The following is a 20086-nucleotide window of genomic DNA, read 5'->3' as shown; positions in this document are numbered from 1 at the left end:
CAAGCCCGAATCGCATCACAAATCGAATAAAAAAAAGACAACTTGTAGGGAATCAAAACATTTTGAACCAACTCAGCCCCAGTCGTTCATCCATCTTTCATCCACCTACTGCTCACCCCCCCTCTTAGCCCCGGCCTCCACCTCCTCCAGCAACGCCAACAACTCTTTCCCCCCCTCGCTCGCCTTCCCCTCAATCTCAACCCCCCGATGAACAAGCGTCTTCGCCTCCTCCCACCTCGCCATCTCAACCAAACACTTGCCCCCGCGCCACCAAGCCTTCACATTCCCCATCGGCTTCGCCTCAACACTAGCCTTCGAATCAAGCAACCCCTCAACCCAGTCCTGCTGCGACATGAACGCCTGCGCCCGGTTCGAATACAGCGCCGCAAGCTCCTCCCTCGCGACAGCAACAGGCTCCCACCCAGGCCGGCTCTGCGCCATGTCAATCGCGAGCGAGTAAAGCTTGACCGCCTCGGCTGTGTTGTTCTTGCGGAAGGCCGTGTTCGCGCTGTCGCGGAGCTTGGCGATCTGGGCACTGCGCTTGGGGTTGAGTGGGATCGGTGGTGGGGGGATGGTTGGCGGGTCGAGGGTGAGTAGGCTCCGGTGCAGGATGTTTAGGGCGGCCAGTTCGGCGTTCAAAGCGCTGGTTTGGGATGCTGTGTATCCGCCTGCATTGCTGGAGAGGGAAATTGCTTTGGAGGATGGGTCGATTATTAGAGGGTATTCGGTGAAGAGGTCGATTGAGCGGGCCATTTTGGCTTCTTCTTTTGTGGTGACAGAGAACTGGTTGGTTGGTTGTTTTGTATGTTGCGGACGAGGTGGGCTGCTGTATTCCAGGTGTTAGTGTCGTGGGGGAACGGGGAGTTGGTGAAACTCACAATTATATAGAGTGGCAGTATTTACGAATATTCTCAGAGTATAGTGAGTCTGCCTGCCCGCAGATACGTAGATTGTGAGTTGGGTAACTTGCGAAGTTGGTCCTGGTCCTTTGATATCTCGCAAGCTGTCCAGACCGGGCGGTGACTTATAAACTATGGATGAATACGGGCGGTGTAAATATTGCGGGCATTATTCTGGCGGACATTTATTTACCAGCGAATAATTGTACCTGTTTAAGCAAATAGATTTTTACGAGGCTAAATATTGGTATTTATCTATACATTCATCATCCGCACCGCAGGAATCCCAATCTGAGAGATCGTCCAATCGTCAGAAACGGCACAAATTGCAAGATGGAGGAATCAACCGCCGCGCAATCGTAGCCAGAATCGCAGTAAACACATACAACCGAAGCAAAGCTTGCATGCACCAACAGGAATGTCAATGTCAATGTTAATGTCAACATGAGAAACAATAATAAACACAGAGGCTAAAACGCGCCCAACTCCGCTCCATGGTCATGTCGAAGGATAATTGAAGAGGAAACGAAATGATCAAGCGGAGTGGTATCTAGCGGTGGTAACTGCCGATGGTTGAGTCGTATTCTGACGGGCCCCCGTAATGCTGCCCGTGCGCACCACCGTAGCTGGTGCCACCGAATTCGCTGGCATTGTAGTCATGTAGGACTGATCCGCTGGCGTTGGTGGGATCGTAGGCGCCGTGCATCGCAGAGCGTGCGTTCGGGTTGCCCATGTCGTCAACCTCGCTTTGGTGCAGCAGAGCATAATCCTCGTCGCGGTCTCGGAGCGAGGAGGCCATTCCGGCACGTCCCGAGCGGAATTCGTCCTCTTCTTCAAAGTCCTGAGCGGGGTTCGAAGAGAAGGCGGCTTTGCTCTGTGCAGCGAAGGTGGGGTCGGAGACGGCATCAGGCAGGGTACCGGTGCGGCGGAAGTGCATGACGTTGCGGAAGGACATCCACGCTGTCAAGAGGAAGAGGACGCTAAAGAAGTGTTAGCAGAGAACTTGTATTGTCGATAGCTCGGAACACAAACAAGATAACCACTCCGATAATAGTCGTGGCGGTGCTAACATTGCATTTACTGGCGTTGCCGTATTTCCAGTTGTCGCACCCGCTCTTCTTATCGCTGTCCTTGTCTTTGTTATCCTTGTTATCACTGTCCTTGCCCTCACTCTTGCCCTGTGCCACATAGCTGGCAAGACAAATCCAAGCGCTGAACCACAGCACGGTATACAGACAGTCGACGGTCGCGAAAGCGTAGACGTTTCCGAATCGTCGGGCGCGGGGCCACATGGGGACAGCTACTAGATAAATGAGACCGGGGATGGTGAACCAACACTAGGATCAAAAATATTAGAACTAATGCGTCTGTTTTGCAGGCTCGAGGGGAGCTTACCAAGGCGAAGTACCAGGCTGTGCGCCCATCGATGCCACCTCCTTTTGTGAAGATAGCGATCGTGAGAGCCCAGGCAAGGAAGATCAGGAAGCCCTGGACTCCATGGATGAGGTTCTTCGTCCGCCCGGGGTTGAAGGACGGTCGCTTCATTGTGATGGTAAATTCGTAGACTCGAGGTCAACAGTGTCTGGGTGGTAGGTACAGCGAAAAAAAGGAATTCCGATACTATCAGGAGAAATTCGGTTTTAATGAGCGGTTCGTGGTGTTTGAATCGTGGGTCGTGGGAGGAAGTGAAGAAAGAGGCTCGAGGTGAGAGCAGTGTTTACGGCTGGCGCTGACAGCTGGTGGAACGGGGCAACCCGACTTCGACGCCGCGCGGACACTAACCCGTTGGCGCTCGTCTGACGAAACACGCAAAAGCAAGTCCAGGCTCGGAATAACCGGATTAGCTGAGACGAAGATAAGAAGATGAGAGAGTGAGGATAATAAAACACTTGATGAAGAGGAGGAGAAATGGTTGAGCTGAGGCAGTGAATGTGGCGCATTCGAGGAATCCTTGCATAACTCCCGAATACTGGAATACTGGAACCTAACGGTGCATAAAGCCAGAAATAGCACCTGACATCATCACCTCGCAGGAAATAACTAGTTACTACGGTCGCTTAAAGGATGGCTTTTTTTTTTTTTTTTTTGAAGTCGATTTTCGTTTTCGCCTTTTGTTTAGAAGAAATCTACCCTCGAGATACATGCGAAACCCGCGAGGGTTGCTGTGAAACGATGGAAGCCAGAGAATTCAATGCTTCTATTTCCGGAATGCTCGCCTAGATCGCGCGATCGGCGATTTCAGCCTCGCAGACGCTCCCGCGAACCCACTCACTCATGGCCTTTCAGTCTTTCACAGATAAAGCTGCTACCTAATAACCCGTAATACCCATTACATTCGCGAAGCGTCAGCCTGCTTTGTTGAATGGAGCAGCAGGTCAAGCTCTCTCAGCGGCCAGTAAACATGTGTGTGCCACCACCATGGTAACGGGTCCGCGACTGAGAACCGCCAGTTTTTCCAGAACACCAGCAGCTTGCTTGCTTCATCAACCGCCCAATCAATGCCTTGCGCAAGAGGGTAAAGCGCGGGAAGCAACTTGCGGACATCATAACTCTTGATAATTTCATAGGCGCTCGGCAGCCGAGACAACTTTTCACTTGAGAAGGCGTTTACTGAAGCCTTCGGTATGCCGTCTTCTGATAATGCCGCCAAGTATCCATTGACCAGAGCATGAGGTGGCGTATCCCGCAAAAGATGGGTGACAGCAGCTGCGTCCTGCGTACAGTCTGCAATATTTACCTCATAGCGCACAGAGTTTGATGTCAACTCTTCGTCCACCATCAATCGCACGGCCAGATGTGCGGTTACCCGAGAACCACTTTTTGATGCAAAGCTGTCCACCACCCTATGTATTGCCGCCGAAAGCCCTTCATGCAGCGGTGAACAACCCCAAACCGAGTCTCGGCTAGCCGGACGGATCATGATAGCAGTGACATGGCCGCAGACGATCAACAACTCAGCAATGAACTCTCCCAAACGAACATGCTGCTGCATGAGCCACGGGCTGTCCTTGGAGACTTGGATTTGACTGACTTCGGTGTATGTCGAACTGAGGGTTCTTTTCGGTAAGACAATGGCCTCCTCTGTCTCGATTGGCGGGGTGGGTTTGCGCATGTGATAGACCTTAGTAGGCGACCGATGTAGAATCTTATGTATAGAGTCTCGCGACTGGACCTGGTGGTTTTCGACAACCGGGAGATCGCGCTCGGTCAGGTATGGGATAAGTGTCTCCAACTGACCCCACTGGATTGCCAGCTCGGTATCAAGAGTCGTGCACTTGCAGCTCGTCTGGCTCTCGATTGCTTGCTTTGCCATTGCGTCGTCAACAACAGACGCATCCCGCGCGCAGGGAATCCATATATCCACCTTCTCCCTCAGCACGATGTCCAGCAGCCGGGAAACATACTGCGCTTTGGGAATGCGGTAGTAAGCCACAAAGGCCCTCGACATGCTCTCCCCAGAACTGAATCTGGCGTCTGTAATGTCAGCACCCACCACCCGGTGGCCTTCATTATACCAGCATCGAGCAACCCGGAGGCCGTGCGGGGTATTCACCCCAGTAACTAAGACGGTCTTCGGTCGAAATTGTAGGTCCTGGAGTATCTTTTTCCGTCGGTGTAATGTTTCCAACCGTCGGAAGAAAGGCGACAAGCAGGTCAAGAACACAGCCACGAAAAGGATCGAGTTATCTAGTGGTAATAGAACAAGCGAGATAGCGATGCGAACTAGGTGGCTGAGGGTCCCGCTGTGGAACACACGTCGCGCCTGTTGGAGAATGTGTCGCTTCGAGATGGCATTCGCCCGTCGCACTTCCAGAGCGGACATCTTGCCTCGACGATGAGACTCATCTCATGCTGGAACGGAACGTGAGTTGGGTGTAGTGAGCTGTTGTGTGGAGGAAACGAACCCCTCCGGCATCCAACCACGTCAGTGTGCATAAATCCCGTGCTCACTGCAAGGCTTCGGCTGCACATCATTCAGTTATTTAGCTCAAGACTAGGTAGGTAAGTTATGCTGTTCGATTTATTGGACCTGGAATTGGCTGCCTTCCATACAACGTAGCTCTTTACTTGGGCTTCACGATGAATTTGACATTCAATACATAACATTAGTGCAGGTTATCTTCTATCACTATAAATTCCGAGGTGCTTTAAACATAGGCAGACTCCGTGCTGGATGCTCGTGAATGTTGACTGACTGAAAGGGAAATCGGCCCCGATCGATCGAGGGCGGCAGAACACGGCAGAATCGCGATAGGAAATGCCGATTTTGCACCGCGGAGATGACAAAGAAATCCTCCGCGGCGTTTGATGAATCTGAAGTGGCAATACCATGTGCAGTATCATGTAGAGCATGCAGTTTGTATGATTCATTTACTTTCTTAACTTTCTCAAGCTGGATTCTATTCGAGTGCAATTGAGTCGCTGTCGTAGAGTGTAGCGGGGATAAATTCTAGAAAGATGGAAATCTGATAATCCGCGATCGCCATCACTTTCCCCTCTCGCTCCTCCAACTCTCCGGCTGTCAACATGGCCTTCAAGAACGGACTTCATATGACTGTTCCTCCACAATTCCGATATCGATCGTCCACACCACGTCTGCTTTCCATCGCCATTCGTCCCTCCCGCCTCCCGGCACAGCTAATCGGGTCCAGCCATGGCGCCATCCGGTGGGCCCTGGATAGGCTCGGGATGGAATTGGAAATCAAGCCCTTTTTTTGCCCCGCGGCTTCCCCTTATCAACCCCAAATTTCTCCCCTTCCTGTTTTTCTCTTCCATAGAGATTCTCGTTTATGGTCGAGGTTAGGGGCTGAGCACCGCTATCCCACCTCGTTTCATACGTTCACTCTCGCCTCTCTGATCCCACAATGACCCGAGACTCCCTTCGGCTTCCGTTATCGGCGGCTCTCCCGCCGCTGGTAATGGGCACAGCAACATTCAACTCGCAGTATAACGAAGACCCCTACGCTCTCCCAACAACCGAGCTGGTACACCGCGCATTTGCCAGCGGAGTCCGTGCCTTCGATACCTCCCCGTATTACGGTCCTGCAGAGGAACTCCTCGGCCGCGCCCTAGCCACAGACTTTGTCCAGTCAAATTTTCCCCGGCACTCATACCACCTCCTCACCAAGGTCGGACGGATTGCGGGCTCCTCATTCGACTATTCCCCGGCATGGGTTAGGAAGAGCATTGCCCGGAGTCTTCGTCGTCTTCACACTGAGTACCTGGACGTTGTATACTGCCACGATGTCGAGTTTGTTTCGCCGCAGGAAGTACTAGAGGCAGTCCGCGAATTGCGCCGGATCCGGGATATACAAGGAACAATCCGTTATGTTGGTATCTCGGGATACCCAGTTGATGTACTATGCGATCTTGCAGAGTTAGTTCTTCGTGAGACCGGCGAGCCGCTCGACGTCGTCATGTCCTACGCCAACTTCACTCTACAGAACACGCGGCTCTTAACACAGGGTCTTCCCCGACTTGTAGCAGCCGGCGTCGATGTTATCCCCAACGCGTCACCTCTGGGCATGGGCCTTCTGCGCAGAAAGGGAGTCCCAATTGGAAGCATGGGCGATTTCCACCCCGCCCCAGATGGGCTCCGAACAGCCATCCACAATGCCTCCGAGTACGCCGACTCAGAAGGCGAAAAGATCGAAGTGATTGCAATCCGTTTTGCACTTGAATCGTGGCTCCGTGAAGGTGCGAAGGGTGGAGCTCTCGGACCACCGCTCGCCCGCAGCCCAGATGCAGACCCTGGCTTCATCTCCGTCGCGAGCATGGGTACCGGCGAGCGACTAGGTGTGAGCGTTATGGGAGTTAGCAACGTCGATGAGCTAAACGAGACTCTCCGTGTCTGGCACAGTATCGTCGACGGACTAGAGAACAAGGACGATAACGATGAGTATTTTGAAACCCAAGCTGCGGCCGTCCCCTCCGCACCCAGTGCGCCGACCATCCTCACTCCGTCGGACGGCATCATCACAGACCGTGTGTGGTCGTGCGAGAGACGAAGCCGGATTCTATACCTCGCGAACCAGATCCAATCTATCCTTTCCCCAACGTGGGTGGATTACACATGGCCCAGCCCGGGTCCAGGTTTCGTCAATACTTTACCTGCCGACCACCTTGCTTCTCTAAATGATACCCCAAAATCGATCGGTTTACCAGGCCAACCCGTACAAAACGACGCACCTGCGCGAGGTGCTATGATGACACCCCCGATGGAAGCACAAGAGTTGAAGATACCCGTGGACACTGTCCCATCTTTATGAGCTGCATTTTTCCACTGTACATACATTACTTTCAGCATAATGGCGGCTGCTCAGTCTGTCTTTTAAAAACAAAAGGGCAATAGTCAGAAACATCTGCTATTCAAATGGATACCCAGTGCTATGATAACCTCTGCCATTGCAAAGAACTGGTATGTCCGTAGAAAACGGGTACTTCAGCATTCTACTACAGTGAACCCTAATCAGTCTGTCACCGAAGGACCAACTTGCATGAGCTCCGAACTTCGGGACCCCAAAGTGCAGGGATGTTCTTCCTTTGACGGATGTCCACGGTGGCACAGCCTGCTAGTCTACAATGAGTTAGGGATGCCTTTGTACTTTGTTTTCTCTCTCCCTCCATTGTCCCAGCTTACCACTTCACTTGTTGTTCTTTCCTTCTCTCGTCCCTGTACCAGGTCTCCTTTCCCTAGTACTACCATGACTGAAACCACAAGTATTCACCTAACCACGCGGACAGCCCTTCGCACGCCAAATGATGACCCGACAAACCAGAGAACACCGAAGAATGCCCAAGGAGAGAATGACGAGCCGCAGGGGAATGAGAATCATCCACAGGAATCGGTAACACCACAGACGCAGCCCCCGCCCGCATCCAACAGAAAAACATGGCGGTTTTGGGCCGTCTTTCCGGCATTATGCGTGACCACTTTCCTTGCTGCGTTGGACACTTCCATCCTCTCTACAGCACTGCCGACCATCGCGCTTGATCTCCACGCCGGCGTGCTTTATATATAGATCACTAATACCTATATACTATCCTTAATGGTGGTACTGCCTCTGTTCAGCTAAATAGCCAATATCTTCAGCCGGTGGTGGATACTGATCAGCTCTGTAATTATCTTTATAATTAGGAGTACAATAGCTAGCAGTATAAATAACACCAGCACTATTATTACCACGCGAGCTATTTAAGACATTAGAGGCAGGGGGATTAATATCCTTATTAATATAATAATCTATAATCTTATACCGCTGCACTAACAGGAGAAGTATATAGCCCTTATAGTATCTATCTAGGCTATAGGCTTGACTATCAGTCCTGTCCTAGATAGTTCCTTTATATAATATATCTCCTAGTACTAGGTCTTCTATATTAATCTCTCTCTATATAGTATAACTATTTCTACTCGTGTTTTTTCTTCGCGTCACACACACCCCACGGTTATTGAATATAATAATCTAGCAGCAGTTTCAATAGGTCAACCTAGCCGGGAATACTATCCTGACCCTTACTGTTATAGCTATCCTGCTAGCCCTAATATAGGCAGGGACTTCTTATGCCTAGTCCTCCTAGCGTGTTCTTATTCCTCTGCTTCTTAGTTGGTCTTGCTGGTCTTGTCCTCTTTATTACCTACCAAGCCTTCTGTTTCTATCTAGAACCTTCTATCCTGATATAGCTCTTCTCCAGTACTACTGCCCTCTTGTTTATGGTGTTGTTTCAGGATAGGTGTTCTGTAAAATCTGTATACTCCGCCTTATACGACAGGGCCTCCTGTAGTTTCATTCTGCTGTCCATGGACAGTATATCTAACTGGTGTTTTGGGTTAGTACGTTATTCTCGATTTATCAACTATAGCGTCGACGTAAGCAGGTAGCCAGTATAGAGTAAAGCGTCTTGCATCGTATGACCCAATATTGCCACTGAGGCATATCGTTTGCATTGAAGCTCTATTATACTACATCATAGCATCTCATCCTTATATTAACACACGGACTCCACGGTGACCTCTAAAGGTCTCGTACAAGCCGCGCTCCGGCCCATGGGTACGGATAGTTCCGCTGGTACCAGTTCACACTAGAGATACTCGTTAGAGACTTGATCGTAGAGGATAAACACAAAACTGGATAAAAGGAATACTTACAAGGTTGTCCTCCCCGCAACACGAGGGTGCGTTGCCCATGACCCACCGAGGATGATGTTATGTTTTCCGTCGAAGAAGTCGGCTGCATAACTGATTAGACAGATTACTGAAAACATTACAAACGACGTGAACTAACATGTATATCCAGGGTATATCTCCATCGCCTTGAATCCATCGTGTTCCATCAACGGCGAGGAAGTCCATTCCCAGACGCCGCCGAATTCAGCATGACCGGCGAGCTTGTCGCCGTCTTGGATGACCGGGGTTGGGTGCCAGTGTTTGAAACCGGCGTTGCAGTTGGTAAGGTCGGTGAATACGGGGGATGACGACGCGGTTGGGGCGAGGACGGGTTGAGCTGAAGCTTTGACGTAGCCGTTCTTGTGGTAGCCATTGGTGTGTCCGTTGGTTACCTTTCCGTTTGTAGGCCCGGTATTGGTGGCCCCATTCAACAGAGTTTCCTTCAACCGGGCCGAGTGGGCATAGATGCTTTTAGCTTCTTCAAATGTTGGCAGACGGCAGTTCATCCAAGAAGCATATTGCTCAAGCTCTTCGTACGATCCGATGACCGGCCAGTCCTGAGCAAGGTTCAGTGGCACAGGACCAAAGACAGTCCGAACAGCGAGGCTGCCTAGCAGATCATCCCCGGTGCTGCCATTAGAGACCCCATTCGTATGATCGAGCTTCACCCAAGAGGCTGGAACATCTCGTAACTTGTTGGCTTGGAGGTATTTGGCATATTCGCCATTTGTTATAGCTCTTCCTTGCGCCTCAAATGCCTGGACTGTCACAGTACGGGAAGGTATTTCGTTATCCCACCCAAATGATACCTCAGGCATTTTCCTCTCCGGGCAGTCAAGTCCGACTGATAGCGTTTGCTCAGGTATAGCAAACCATTCGTTCGTTTTATTATTTTCTCGCGCATCAACGAACATCTTCTCAAAATCCGGTCTCGGGATTCCCGGTGGAGGAAGAATCCTTTCACTCTGTATCAGCATGTAAAGGAAGGTCTCCAAATGCATTGCCTCATGTTCGAATCCGATCCAAAGGGCTTCCCCAAGAACTCTGTTCCGTTCTAGGTCGGGTTTCTCTAGTGTAGTCTGTATTCTATGTCTCACTCGATCCTGGTAATCTAGGATATCTGAACGAGACGGCCACTCGTCGGGTATTTCACTGTGAGAATGACACTGTTCTGGATCGTCAACGTCCGGGTCGATGCCGCGCTCAAATATCAACTGATACGCCTTCGGGTCTGTGGGCTTAGTACCCAAGGCACGGGTCAAGTGGATGTCTAGACCAAATAAGCAATTGTCCATTTATGTTCGTACTGAGCACTCACCGGCAAAGGTAGGAATGTGTCCCAAGTAAAATACTAACGAATTCCGCAGTTTTATCGGCTTCGACAGCAACTCTTCCTGCGGGATCATTGCTTTGGTAACAATATCCCATGCAGTCCACTGGGATTGGAAATCGCCGAGACTTGGAACCGGATGAGTCGCGTACTGTGACGGCGATAGTGGCAGGTTTAATACCGCAGACTGTAGCAGGTGAAGATCTGTCCAAGCATACGATTAGTATATTCCTGGTGACAAAGAGAATCAGGGTCCCGTACGGTAGTCACCAGAACTGCAGGCGAGCTCGGCCGCCTCAAGCAAACCAGCATCATGCCATAATCTCTCACGCCCTTGTGCGCTGTATTTGAATGCCTCTTCAAAGATTATTCTCTCGCCCTTCCTCAGCGACGCGTTCCAGATAGTCAAGTCCGTCTTCGGGACATAGAATGCTTGGTGTTGGCCGTCCGTCGAATTGTATTCTGTGACAACCTCCCATTCACCAGGACGAAAGACTTCGCGTCCAAGAGCTCTATTAGCATGGATAAGCCCGTTTTCGTAAAACTTCTTTGTGATCCCAGCTTTATCGTTGTATGCGTTGTATACCCGCGCTGGGTCATCACACGCGTCAAGTCCAATCACCATCATATCCGATGGTCCGAGAAGTTTACCGAATCCAGCAAGAAAAGTCGCTGCTTCTGGCGGGCTGAAGTTTCCTAATGAAGACCCCATTGACATTACAACCGTCGGCCGCTCTCTGTTCTTGGGGTCACTCAACCAAGTGTGCGCATCGTCATAGGTCCCATGGAGACCGTGAAACCCAACATTTCTATATTCTTCAAGACAAAGATTGGAGAAAGTGCGCTCAAGCTCGGAAAGGGAAAGGTCAAGGGCGTAATAGTCTACAGGTTTACCAGCCCGTTCAAACTCGCGAAGTAAGATTTCGATCTTCCGAAGGTTCCTGTCATAGTTCAGTTAGGTCCGCTTCCGGGGAAGGATAACCCTGCTAGTCCAAGGAAAGACGACGTACCCACTGCCGAGCTCCAGAAGCTGCGCATTGCTGGGGATCTTTTCTACCAGCCTCCGAGAGTGTGTTTCCAAAACCTCAATCTCGGCGTTCGTCAGGTAGTACTCCTCCAGGTAAGTTATCTTCTCGAACAGCTTCAGGCCCTCGGTGTCGTATAGTAACATTGTGGGTAACGACCGTCTAGTCCCGGTGGGAGGGTTTAGGCCTTTCTCTATTTCGTGAGCCAGAGAGTATTGTAAGTCATTCTCACGGATGTCGACTATGTCAACATTCCCGGTCGACACTGCGGAGGGACTCATAATGTGTAGTTGTTATCGCCAAGAGATCGATATAGCGAAGAAGTTCAGTAGTAAAATTCCAGCGGGTCGGCGACGGCGGCAGCAAGCAGATATTAAAGGTAGCGAGCGGGTGGTGCTTGAGAAGAGGGGTAAGTCAGGGGAGCTTCAACTCATGAAACTGTATTAGCGAAACACGAAGCCTCAGGGGGAAAAGTCACGGTGATAGGCTTGGGTAGAAGCACAGAGCATCGTGAAGAATGAGGAGGAAGTAGGAACGGCATGCGCGGCAGCTTGGAAATAGCTTCCTTGCAGGCCAGCCCATGTCTGTCCAATGCGCGTGGAAGTTTATTCCTGATCAACCCGGTCCTGGGGCAGACTGCAAACAGCCCACACTCGCAGCCGACACGAGATTGGGCGATGAGAGCCAGAGGAGCGGCTGAGTGACATCAGGACACCGCATCGTATCGAATGGAATTGGAAATCAAAATGCATGTCAGTAACGAGGCAGCCCAGACCCCCGCACGGGCCTTCCGGATGCAGGCGCTTCTCCAACCAGGCCGGGCGCCCGCTGGAACTCGCCCTGGCGCAAGAGTCATTCCGCAACCCCGTCCAGCGTCTGGAGGAACATCATTGGCGCGAATGCAGAGAAAGATGGGCTGACCAGCCCGCTGCCTCGGATCGGCTGGCGGGACAATGACGTCGCAGCTGCATCAGTCATGTTTATACCTTTGTCATGTTTGCATGTTTGCATATTTACATGGTTTGCACGTTTGCGGGGATTGCATATGTTTGCATTGTTTATCTGACATTGGAGCCTCAGGACGCACTCCACAGACTTGATGAGGGCAATATAATGAAGTTAGCTTTATTCACCAATATCTTGGCAACTCATTGAACTCAAGTGTTTGAATCAAAATAATTACTGGTTTTATTCTTAACGTTTTATATTCCCGGCCACTTCCTATTGTGGAATCCAGCAGTACCGATGGGATATAGCGGACCTCATCGGATCTATATGTTTTTTGTTTAAGGCAGTACAACATTTTGATTTTTCTCGGCAAAAGGGTTAAATTAAAAGGATATTTGGAAGCAGATCTGGTGTACCAAGAGCAGTGCATATTTTATTCCGCTGTTAGACTGCCTGGGGTGACTGCGTCGCTTCCACGTTGAGAATGAATTTTTCGAGGAAAGACCCCATTATTAACTTTACGAAAAGAAATTCGCTGCCTTTTTATTTCACATAGCCACATAGCCACATAGCCATAGAAGGCCTACTTATATTTGTACATTTCTGCGATAGAAATAAGCGAGACTATCTGCGTAAGCCCGATGTTGAATGCTCCGTTTGCTCTACAAACGGTGAATAGTCTACCTTGTTACTTTGAAGTTGATGGAAGACGCAAGGCTTACCGCTCCACCGATTGTCAATGTCGACGATATTCAGGAAGGCTTTTTTTTGCTGTAGTCCTGTTAATTAAACAGCGTGAGACCTTTACCAACGGAAACCACAAAACAACTCAAACCATACATTATCGGCGTGCCGGGACAAATGCTACTCGTAAAGCGGCTTCAGAGAGGGTATGAGGTAGCACCACGAGGTAGGACACAGTGCAATAAGAGTCGGTAGCTGATTACACCGTCTTTAGCTCTTCTGGATCGTGCCTGCAGTGAGATACTCGACTGGCTCTTCATGACGTACAGGGCTCTGTTGCACGACTGTAGTTTGAGCGAATCGAGGCTGAAGAGGCTGAAGGCCTTGTATCCCAGCATGATACAGTCAGCGGCTGAGAAGAGCGCAGGTAAGCAGCACTTGATTACAGTATATGAGCGCTGGACTGGTGTAATCAATCAATCTTCTGACTTGGTTGATTGATGCCCGAGTATGGAGAGAAACCGGGACTCTGGGACTCTCAACCCCGTGAGAGAGCCGCAGCAGACTATTTGCAAGAGACAAGGACGCAACCCTGGACACCACATGATTACCAGTCTCATTTCGAACCCATCATGTCGAGCTGAATGGAATCGCTGGATGACTCACTGGACGCCTCAGGCAGCTCAACAATGCCAGCGCATCGATGACCGCATGTGACCGCAGTTTCTCCCCAACACAAGAAAGAACATGCTTACCGTCTCTCTCTGGCTTCTGCTTCTGCAGGTACCTTTAATCGTGTCTTGGCTCGACCAGGCACCGGATCCTCACGGGCTCGCCCGGAGCAAAATCTTCATAATCATTACGAGATGGCCACGAATGAGAGCAATCCACATCACATCCACCAGGGCCCAGAGCTCGCCAGAACACTCTTGGATACAACCTGACAGAGACAGAGACCCTCTCGCGATGATACCCATTGTGCGGTTTCCGTGCCCCATCCGGGATTTAACCGTTTAACGGCAGTGGTGAATGGATCAATAATGAAGTCTGATAGCCGACGTCCCAATGCCGAACCACACAATAACCTGTGGAGATACGAAGTTGTTCTTGAAATAGAGCGGTGGCGGTCTTTCACCGGCGGTTGACAAAGAATTCGACCAGCTCGGGGAAGGCTTTCCAGGCAAATAATATTTCGGCATGGCTTCTACATCAGGCGCACAGTTTGGTATGCCAATGACGTCGAACCATGGATAGAGAATTCCACGTTTCGGCAGTGCTGCTGTCAGGAACACGTCGAGTGTGATTGTGCGAACCGGTTGTTCGGGTGGGTGGCGATGAACGCTGACTCGGTCGTGCCCGTTGCAGGGTCCACTCGAAAAAAAAGAATTGCGGCCAGGCTTGAGCACCTGAGCACACCGACTTACTGCAGTCACTCTACGGTACTGGTTCCTGGCCCTGGTCAGATTTTGTTTTATTCAATTTTGGCGCTTTGCTCGGTGGTTTTCCCGAGACCACAACCAATGCTTGCGACCGTGAGGTATCTCTACATCAAGTTTGGACATATCGACCATTGCAAAGCCGCCGCTTTTCAAGCTCAGCGCCCAGCAGTCTAGACCGGGCGGACTCGCAATTTTTCGAGACGTAGCGCTGCACTAAGAATCCTTTGACTTTGGGGGCTTGTTGGCCAACGGTTTCAGTGCTCAAACGACGTGGATCCAGTGGTCAACATTAATTCTTTTATGATTGGGTGCAGTGTCAGGTACCGAAGTTATTTAGCCGGCCTCGCAGACTCTCTGATTGGCGCGCCGGAGATGAATCTGTGCCTGAGTATCGGCACTAACAACGTGGCGCACACCAACTTCAACAGACCCATGCAAAGAGATCCAGCGACAATGAATCTGATGCCTCACCTTTTTGGCCCACCGGGCGCAGACCTGTTCTCGAAAGCCTTTGCGTCTGTATCCAGTTCTTCTCCGAGGATCCCGCGAGAGGTGAACTGGAAAATGCCCCCACTCTGGGCAGAGCAGGCCCTGCAGGATAAATAATCGGTCATCCCTCTGCTTCATCCTGCTTTCTTTTTTTCCTTCTGCATCACAAAGCATTCATTCCTTCTTTGCAACCTGAGGTCAACCCTCCCACGGTCCTTTAAACCCATCTTCACATTCCTTTGTCTGTAGATCAGACTCTTTGTCAATCCTTTACAAGAATCTATACGATCTCTTCCACACTACAACCACCACTCTTTGAAAATGCTTTTCAGCAAGGTCCTCAGCGTTGCTGCCACTCTGGCTACTGCCTCGGCCCTGCCTCTGGATAACGTTCGTCGTGGCATCAACGGCGGTGTCACCATCGTCAACAACATGGCCCAGGACATCTACGTCTGGTCCGTCTCTGGGAGCTCCGCCCCCATGCAGGTCCTCCCCGCCGGCCAGGCCTACCAGCAGACCTGGCAAGTCAACCCCACTGGCGGTGGAATCTCCATCAAGCTCGGCTGCTCCGATGACCTCAACGACGTCCTCCAGTACGAGTACACCATGGTCGGCGACCTCCTCTTCTGGGACATGTCCAGCATCGACCTCAAGGAATCATCCCCGATCGTCGCTGCTGGTTTCGCCGTCACCATTGACGACGAGACTTGCGACACTGTCACCTGCGCTCCCGGTGACGCTGCCTGCTCCGAGTCCTACCAGCTCCCTGACGACGTCAACACCCGTGCCTGCTCCACCAATGCTGCTTACACCCTGACTATCGGTTAAGCGATTTGAAACACAAAAATGGAAGAGAATACTCTCACGAAACGTCCAGTCACTCTTTTATTTCCCGACGTTTCGTGGATCTCCTACCACAACACCACAAACAAAAAACATGGGCAGGCCCTCGCCCAGGCAGGCGGTCTTGTTACGACTCACGACTGATGCGCTCCGGTGAAGCGCTCGCGGTATATATGGGAACGGAACTGGCGCATATGAATAGGATATACCTGGGATGGGGATAGACTTGATTGATAAACTGGATAACAAAATGAACAAATTAACCAATATTCAGAACCCATTAGTTGTAGACTTGTGGTAGCCTCTTGTGTTGTGGCAGTGTAAACTCGACGAAGTAATCAGATCCCCACCCGCGCATACAATTCCAATCTCACCCATGGCTCACTCGCATTTTGTTAAAAAAGAGTTCCACCACGCCAATACATTTCATTAATCCATTATCCAAATTCTGGTTCATCGGCGATTATTCAAACCCAATTGTTCCGATCCAAAACCCTGGATCAACTTTTCATTTCTCCGCGGATTTACAGGGTATTTGCCCCGTTCAGGGCCGTTCTGACCTCCAGGTCCACATAGATCATAATCCTGCACTGGAACCCGAAACCGGGGACCAAACGTTGATGCTCCCGCTGTCGCGGATTCATGACGAACGACGCAGACGCAGACCGTTTCCTTTGGTTGTTGTAAGCATTGGCCGCGCGGCAGCTAAAGGTGCTAGTGAAGGAAAATCGCAGCCTATTGCCTAGTGTGACGAGCCGAATGTGAAACATGCCGATCCTACTGGCACCTACAGTGCTACGTTGTATATTGGAGAGGTAGAGCGCAGTTTCTGGAAGGATGATGTATATTGTAATCATGGTAGAGATGTCAAGAGATGTCACTGCCACTCAGGCAGGTTTGCTCGTGCTGCTTTCTCCACGGCATTGGCTGGTCGGGTAAGTCGGCTAAATGGACATCAGTTTACAGAACTGTATTCCGAACAGCGTGCTCGCTCTAATATTGTTACATAAATTTAAATATGGACATACTGAAAAAAGCAAGCGCGACTTTGGTCCCATCCAGTCTATCAGCCAGTTTTCAGTTCGCCGTTGTCATATCGCAGCTGTCCCTGTCCAGTTTGATGTCATCCAGTCCCAAAGAGGAAAAGCATAAGCATCCGGCCCACTCTCGCTCTCCACCACGAAAAACCGCAATGGTCTGAATGCACGGCCGTTGCGTAAATCTGCGCTCACCGGCTGTACCGGAAGAAAAAATTACCAGCAATGACATACTCCGGCAGATAGCAGCAGCTTAGCTGTCACCAGCTAGCACCGTACCAGTTGGACTTGGACGGAGGTCAATGCCTTCGGGGTATACTTTACTTGGCTTTCCCTGACCTCGTCCATGGGTCCGCTGAACCAGCTTGTTCTGAGTTTGTAGACCGCCACAGGCACAGGAACGGAAGACGTTGAAAATGGCCGATAGCAGTCCCGGCCAGGGACCTAATCGCGGTCCCTCGCGGCCTCGAGCACAGGTACGTACCAACCCTCTCTTAATATACTCAGTAGCTAGCTAATAAAAGCCCAGTCTGAAGCAATTCCCCCTAGACACAATGAAGAGCAACAAGGAAACCTGCTCAGTCCAAGCTGGAGTCTCGGCGCAGACCGGCGCACATCCTCCGCCCAAACACCAGGGCAGGGACTTGGACAAGGACCCGGCCTCAGCACTGAAGGAAGCTCAGGACTTCGCCCTCGCCGCAGCCGAAGCAACCGAGTCCCAAGCCTCGTGCCACGCACAACTCTAGCACGACGCACTCAAGGGAACTTCACACTCGCAGGACCAGACGAGACATCGGCACTACGCCAGGCCCATGAGCCATTCGTGCACCCCGTCTACGCGGACCTGAACCCGGCGTACGAGCAGCCGACCAACGCGACGCCCGTATGGAGTTTAGCGAAACCGTTGCCGCGCGTGGTGCGGCCGGGGATGGTGCCGACGAAGGACGAGGTGCTGCAGAATCGATTGGGTGAGAGACCGTCTGTGCCGGCGGCGGAGAACTCGCAGAAACTGGGGATGAATGATGTGGATCCGAATGAGCTGGAGGCCGGGAGGATTGAGAAGAGTGCTGATCCGAGGAAGATGATGGCTGGGGTGGATGATGCGAGGGCGCAGAGGGAGAATAATTTTGTGAATAAGTTGTTGACTGGGGAGATGGGGACGGGGACGACGGCGGCGGGAGGGTCGAGGGTGTCGAGGACTTCGTCGATGAGGAGACGGTCTTCTGCTGCTGCTGCTGCTGCTCCTGCTGGGGATCAGTTGTCTGCTGTGCCTGAAGGTGACAGCCCGCCGGGCGTGTCTCCGGAGAGGAGGCAGGATCTGAGTGATGACCCTTTGCATCCTGTACCAGAAGAGCATGAACATGAGCATGAACATGAGCATGAGCAGGAGCATGAACAAGAACTTGGACACGAGTACGATCATGACACGGAGATAGACGACCACCTCAAACACTTCAACGAATCCGCGTACCCTGAAGACCTACACCCGCTCGTCCAGGACCTGGTCGAAGACGAAGTCCACAACAACCACACCGTCTGGTCCGTCATCCGGACTCACCACCGCGAAGCCCTCGCCGAGTCTCTGGGCGTCTTCGTGCAGCTCTCCATCGGCCTCTCTGCAGATCTCAGCGTCGCCATCCCCGCAACCACAAACCCGAACACCGCCGCCTGGGCCTGGGGGCTCGGCACCATGATGGCCATCTACATCTCTGGTGGTGTCTCCGGTGCACACCTCAACCCATCCATCTCCAGCATGCTATGGTTCTACCGCGGGTTCCCGAAACGCAAACTGCCCGAGTACTTTGCTGCTCAATTCATCGGGGCATTTGTCGCCGCCCTCGCCGTCTACGGCCTATACTACCAATCCATCAATGAATACCTGTCGACATCCTCCTCGACATCCGCGACAGCAAGCGTCATGAACAGCTTCGTCACAAACCAGCGAAACCCCTGGATCACGTCCGCAACAGCCTTCTTCAATGAATTCTTCGGCACAATCCTCCTATCAATAACAGTGCTAGCCCTAGGCGATGACCAGAACGCCCCGCCAGGAGCCGGCATGAACGCGCTCATCGTGGGCCTCACGGTCTACACGCTCAGCATCACATTCAGCTACCAGACCGGCGCGGCATTCAACCCGAGCCGGGACTTTGGGCCGCGCCTGGTGCTGCTTGCGATGGGGTATGGGAGTGACCTCTTTCTCAACCCGTATTGGTTCTATGGGCCATGGGCCGGGTCGTTCTGTGGGGCGTTTATTGGGGCGTTCTTGTATGATTTCATGATTTTTACTGGTGGTGAGAGTCCGGTGAATTATCCGTGGGAGAGGACGCAGCGGGCGATGAAGAGGAAGAAGATGAAGTGGAAGCGGAGGTTGAGGTTGGAGAAGAAGGTTGATAAGATTCCTGTTTGACAGGTCCCTTACAGATCGAAGTATATGTACAATATCTACAAGCATTACAATATGAATAGCATAGCCTTATATAAATAATTCACAAATCTAGCCAAAAAACCAGCAGTATCAACGCAACCACCGCGATCACGAAAGCCATGGCCCAATCCCCCGCAGCCTCAGGATTATCGACCTGCACAAACATCCACCGGCCATGCTCCTGCCTTTGCTTTTGCTTATACAGTCCATTCTGCGTCTTCCGACTCTTCTCCCTAACCAATTTCTGAATCCTCTCCCTCTCCCACTCCAAAAACTGCATCGAGAACCTCTCCCCCTCCGGAAGAGCCTCCTCAAACATATCCCAGTCCTCCTTTCTCGGGATAAACTCCCACGCCTGCTCCGGGAAGATATCCGTCTTGCGCACCCGCGGCGCCATATCCCGCATCGGCATGGCAAAATGGAACCAAAAGTCCGTTCGCCATGGGATGTAGTTTTTCAATTCGTCGGATTGTGTACCTGCCTGCGGGGAGGAAGACCGGGTTTTGTCGTTTTCTAGCGGTAGATTCATGTTCGTGTTCTGTGGTGATTTTGTCTGCTGTTCTACTGGTAACCATTTCAAGTCCCAGTCCGGAACATCCTCCTGCAATACCAGAGTCTTGGTATGTGGATGCCAGAATAAGGCGTTGAAGTTGTCGTATTGGTCCAGATCGGCGTTTTCGTCTGTGCGATACCACGGCTTGGGATACTGGGGTATTATGGGCCCTTTCCGGCGGATTTTCGATGAGAGTACGGTGCGTTTGGAAGTGAGGTTGCGGGTGTAGGTGTAATTCATATTC

At 51.4% G+C, this 20086-nt stretch overlaps 8 protein-coding genes across 8 annotated transcripts; 3 read left to right on the top strand and 5 right to left on the bottom strand.

Annotated features, from left to right (window-relative positions):
- Positions 1–29: 29 nt before the first annotated feature.
- Positions 30–993, bottom strand: ASPSYDRAFT_46101 (uncharacterized protein). Its single transcript, XM_040847160.1, has 2 exons — positions 879–993; positions 30–826 (listed from the first exon to the last, which is right to left on the bottom strand). Exon 2 carries the CDS (start codon positions 751–753, stop codon positions 106–108), a length of 648 nt encoding a protein of 215 aa, XP_040701910.1. The 5' UTR covers positions 754–826; positions 879–993; the 3' UTR covers positions 30–105.
- A 98-nt stretch (positions 994–1091) lies between these two features.
- Positions 1092–2507, bottom strand: ASPSYDRAFT_46100 (uncharacterized protein). Its single transcript, XM_040847159.1, has 3 exons — positions 2295–2507; positions 1932–2236; positions 1092–1879 (listed from the first exon to the last, which is right to left on the bottom strand). Exons 1-3 carry the CDS (start codon positions 2442–2444, stop codon positions 1450–1452), a joined length of 885 nt encoding a protein of 294 aa, XP_040701909.1. The 5' UTR covers positions 2445–2507; the 3' UTR covers positions 1092–1449.
- A 721-nt stretch (positions 2508–3228) lies between these two features.
- Positions 3229–4722, bottom strand: ASPSYDRAFT_58636 (uncharacterized protein; the record flags this gene model as incomplete). Its single annotated transcript, XM_040849568.1, has 2 exons — positions 3229–4662; positions 4708–4722. The coding sequence occupies 2 exons, from the start codon at positions 4720–4722 to the stop codon at positions 3229–3231; spliced, it is 1449 nt and encodes a 482-aa protein (XP_040701908.1).
- Positions 4723–5264: 542 nt separating this feature from the next.
- ASPSYDRAFT_46097 (D-arabinose 1-dehydrogenase (NAD(P)(+)) ARA2) lies at positions 5265–7296 on the top strand. The gene has a single exon (XM_040847158.1). The coding sequence runs from the start codon at positions 5765–5767 to the stop codon at positions 7166–7168; it is 1404 nt and encodes a 467-aa protein (XP_040701907.1). The 5' UTR covers positions 5265–5764; the 3' UTR covers positions 7169–7296.
- Positions 7297–8914: 1618 nt separating this feature from the next.
- ASPSYDRAFT_90285 (DUF323 domain protein) lies at positions 8915–11702 on the bottom strand (the record flags this gene model as incomplete). The annotated part of the gene is made up of 6 exons (XM_040852310.1): positions 8915–8981; positions 9049–9130; positions 9185–10336; positions 10385–10600; positions 10658–11337; positions 11407–11702. 6 exons carry the CDS (start codon positions 11700–11702, stop codon positions 8915–8917), a joined length of 2493 nt encoding a protein of 830 aa, XP_040701906.1.
- A 3600-nt stretch (positions 11703–15302) lies between these two features.
- On the top strand, positions 15303–15809 carry ASPSYDRAFT_153427 (putative antigenic thaumatin domain protein; the record flags this gene model as incomplete). The annotated part of the gene is made up of 1 exon (XM_040842283.1): positions 15303–15809. The coding sequence occupies one exon, from the start codon at positions 15303–15305 to the stop codon at positions 15807–15809; it is 507 nt and encodes a 168-aa protein (XP_040701905.1).
- An 855-nt stretch (positions 15810–16664) lies between these two features.
- ASPSYDRAFT_58632 (MIP/aquaporin family protein) lies at positions 16665–19271 on the top strand (the record flags this gene model as incomplete). Its single annotated transcript, XM_040849567.1, has 2 exons — positions 16665–16715; positions 17376–19271. The coding sequence occupies 2 exons, from the start codon at positions 16665–16667 to the stop codon at positions 19269–19271; spliced, it is 1947 nt and encodes a 648-aa protein (XP_040701904.1).
- A 73-nt stretch (positions 19272–19344) lies between these two features.
- ASPSYDRAFT_46086 (uncharacterized protein) lies at positions 19345–19723 on the bottom strand. The gene has a single exon (XM_040847157.1). The coding sequence runs from the start codon at positions 19699–19701 to the stop codon at positions 19351–19353; it is 351 nt and encodes a 116-aa protein (XP_040701903.1). The 5' UTR covers positions 19702–19723; the 3' UTR covers positions 19345–19350.
- Positions 19724–20086: the final 363 nt, after the last annotated feature.

The sequence above is a fragment of the Aspergillus sydowii genome, assembly GCF_001890705.1.
Source record: "Aspergillus sydowii CBS 593.65 unplaced genomic scaffold ASPSYscaffold_6, whole genome shotgun sequence".
Lineage (NCBI taxonomy): Eukaryota > Fungi > Ascomycota > Eurotiomycetes > Eurotiales > Aspergillaceae > Aspergillus > Aspergillus sydowii.
Note: the sequence above shows the minus strand (reverse complement) of the source record. Positions and strands in the feature narration are given on the sequence as shown.

Bases quoted from the DNA above. Each gene is read 5' to 3' on its own strand.
- ASPSYDRAFT_46101 (XM_040847160.1), bottom strand. From the start codon at position 753: ATGGCCCGCTCAATCGACCTCTTCACCGAATACCCTCTAATAATCGAC.
- ASPSYDRAFT_46097 (XM_040847158.1), top strand. From the start codon at position 5,765: ATGACCCGAGACTCCCTTCGGCTTCCGTTATCGGCGGCTCTCCCGCCG.
- ASPSYDRAFT_46086 (XM_040847157.1), bottom strand. From the start codon at position 19,701: ATGCCGATGCGGGATATGGCGCCGCGGGTGCGCAAGACGGATATCTTC.
- ASPSYDRAFT_46100 (XM_040847159.1), bottom strand. From the start codon at position 2,444: ATGAAGCGACCGTCCTTCAACCCCGGGCGGACGAAGAACCTCATCCAT. The intron at 2,237-2,294 runs GTAAGCTCCCCT...TTTTGATCCTAG, and splicing joins CAGCCTGGTACTTCGCCTTG to TGTTGGTTCACCATCCCCGG. The intron at 1,880-1,931 runs GTTTGTGTTCCG...ACACTTCTTTAG, and splicing joins ATTATCGGAGTGGTTATCTT to CGTCCTCTTCCTCTTGACAG.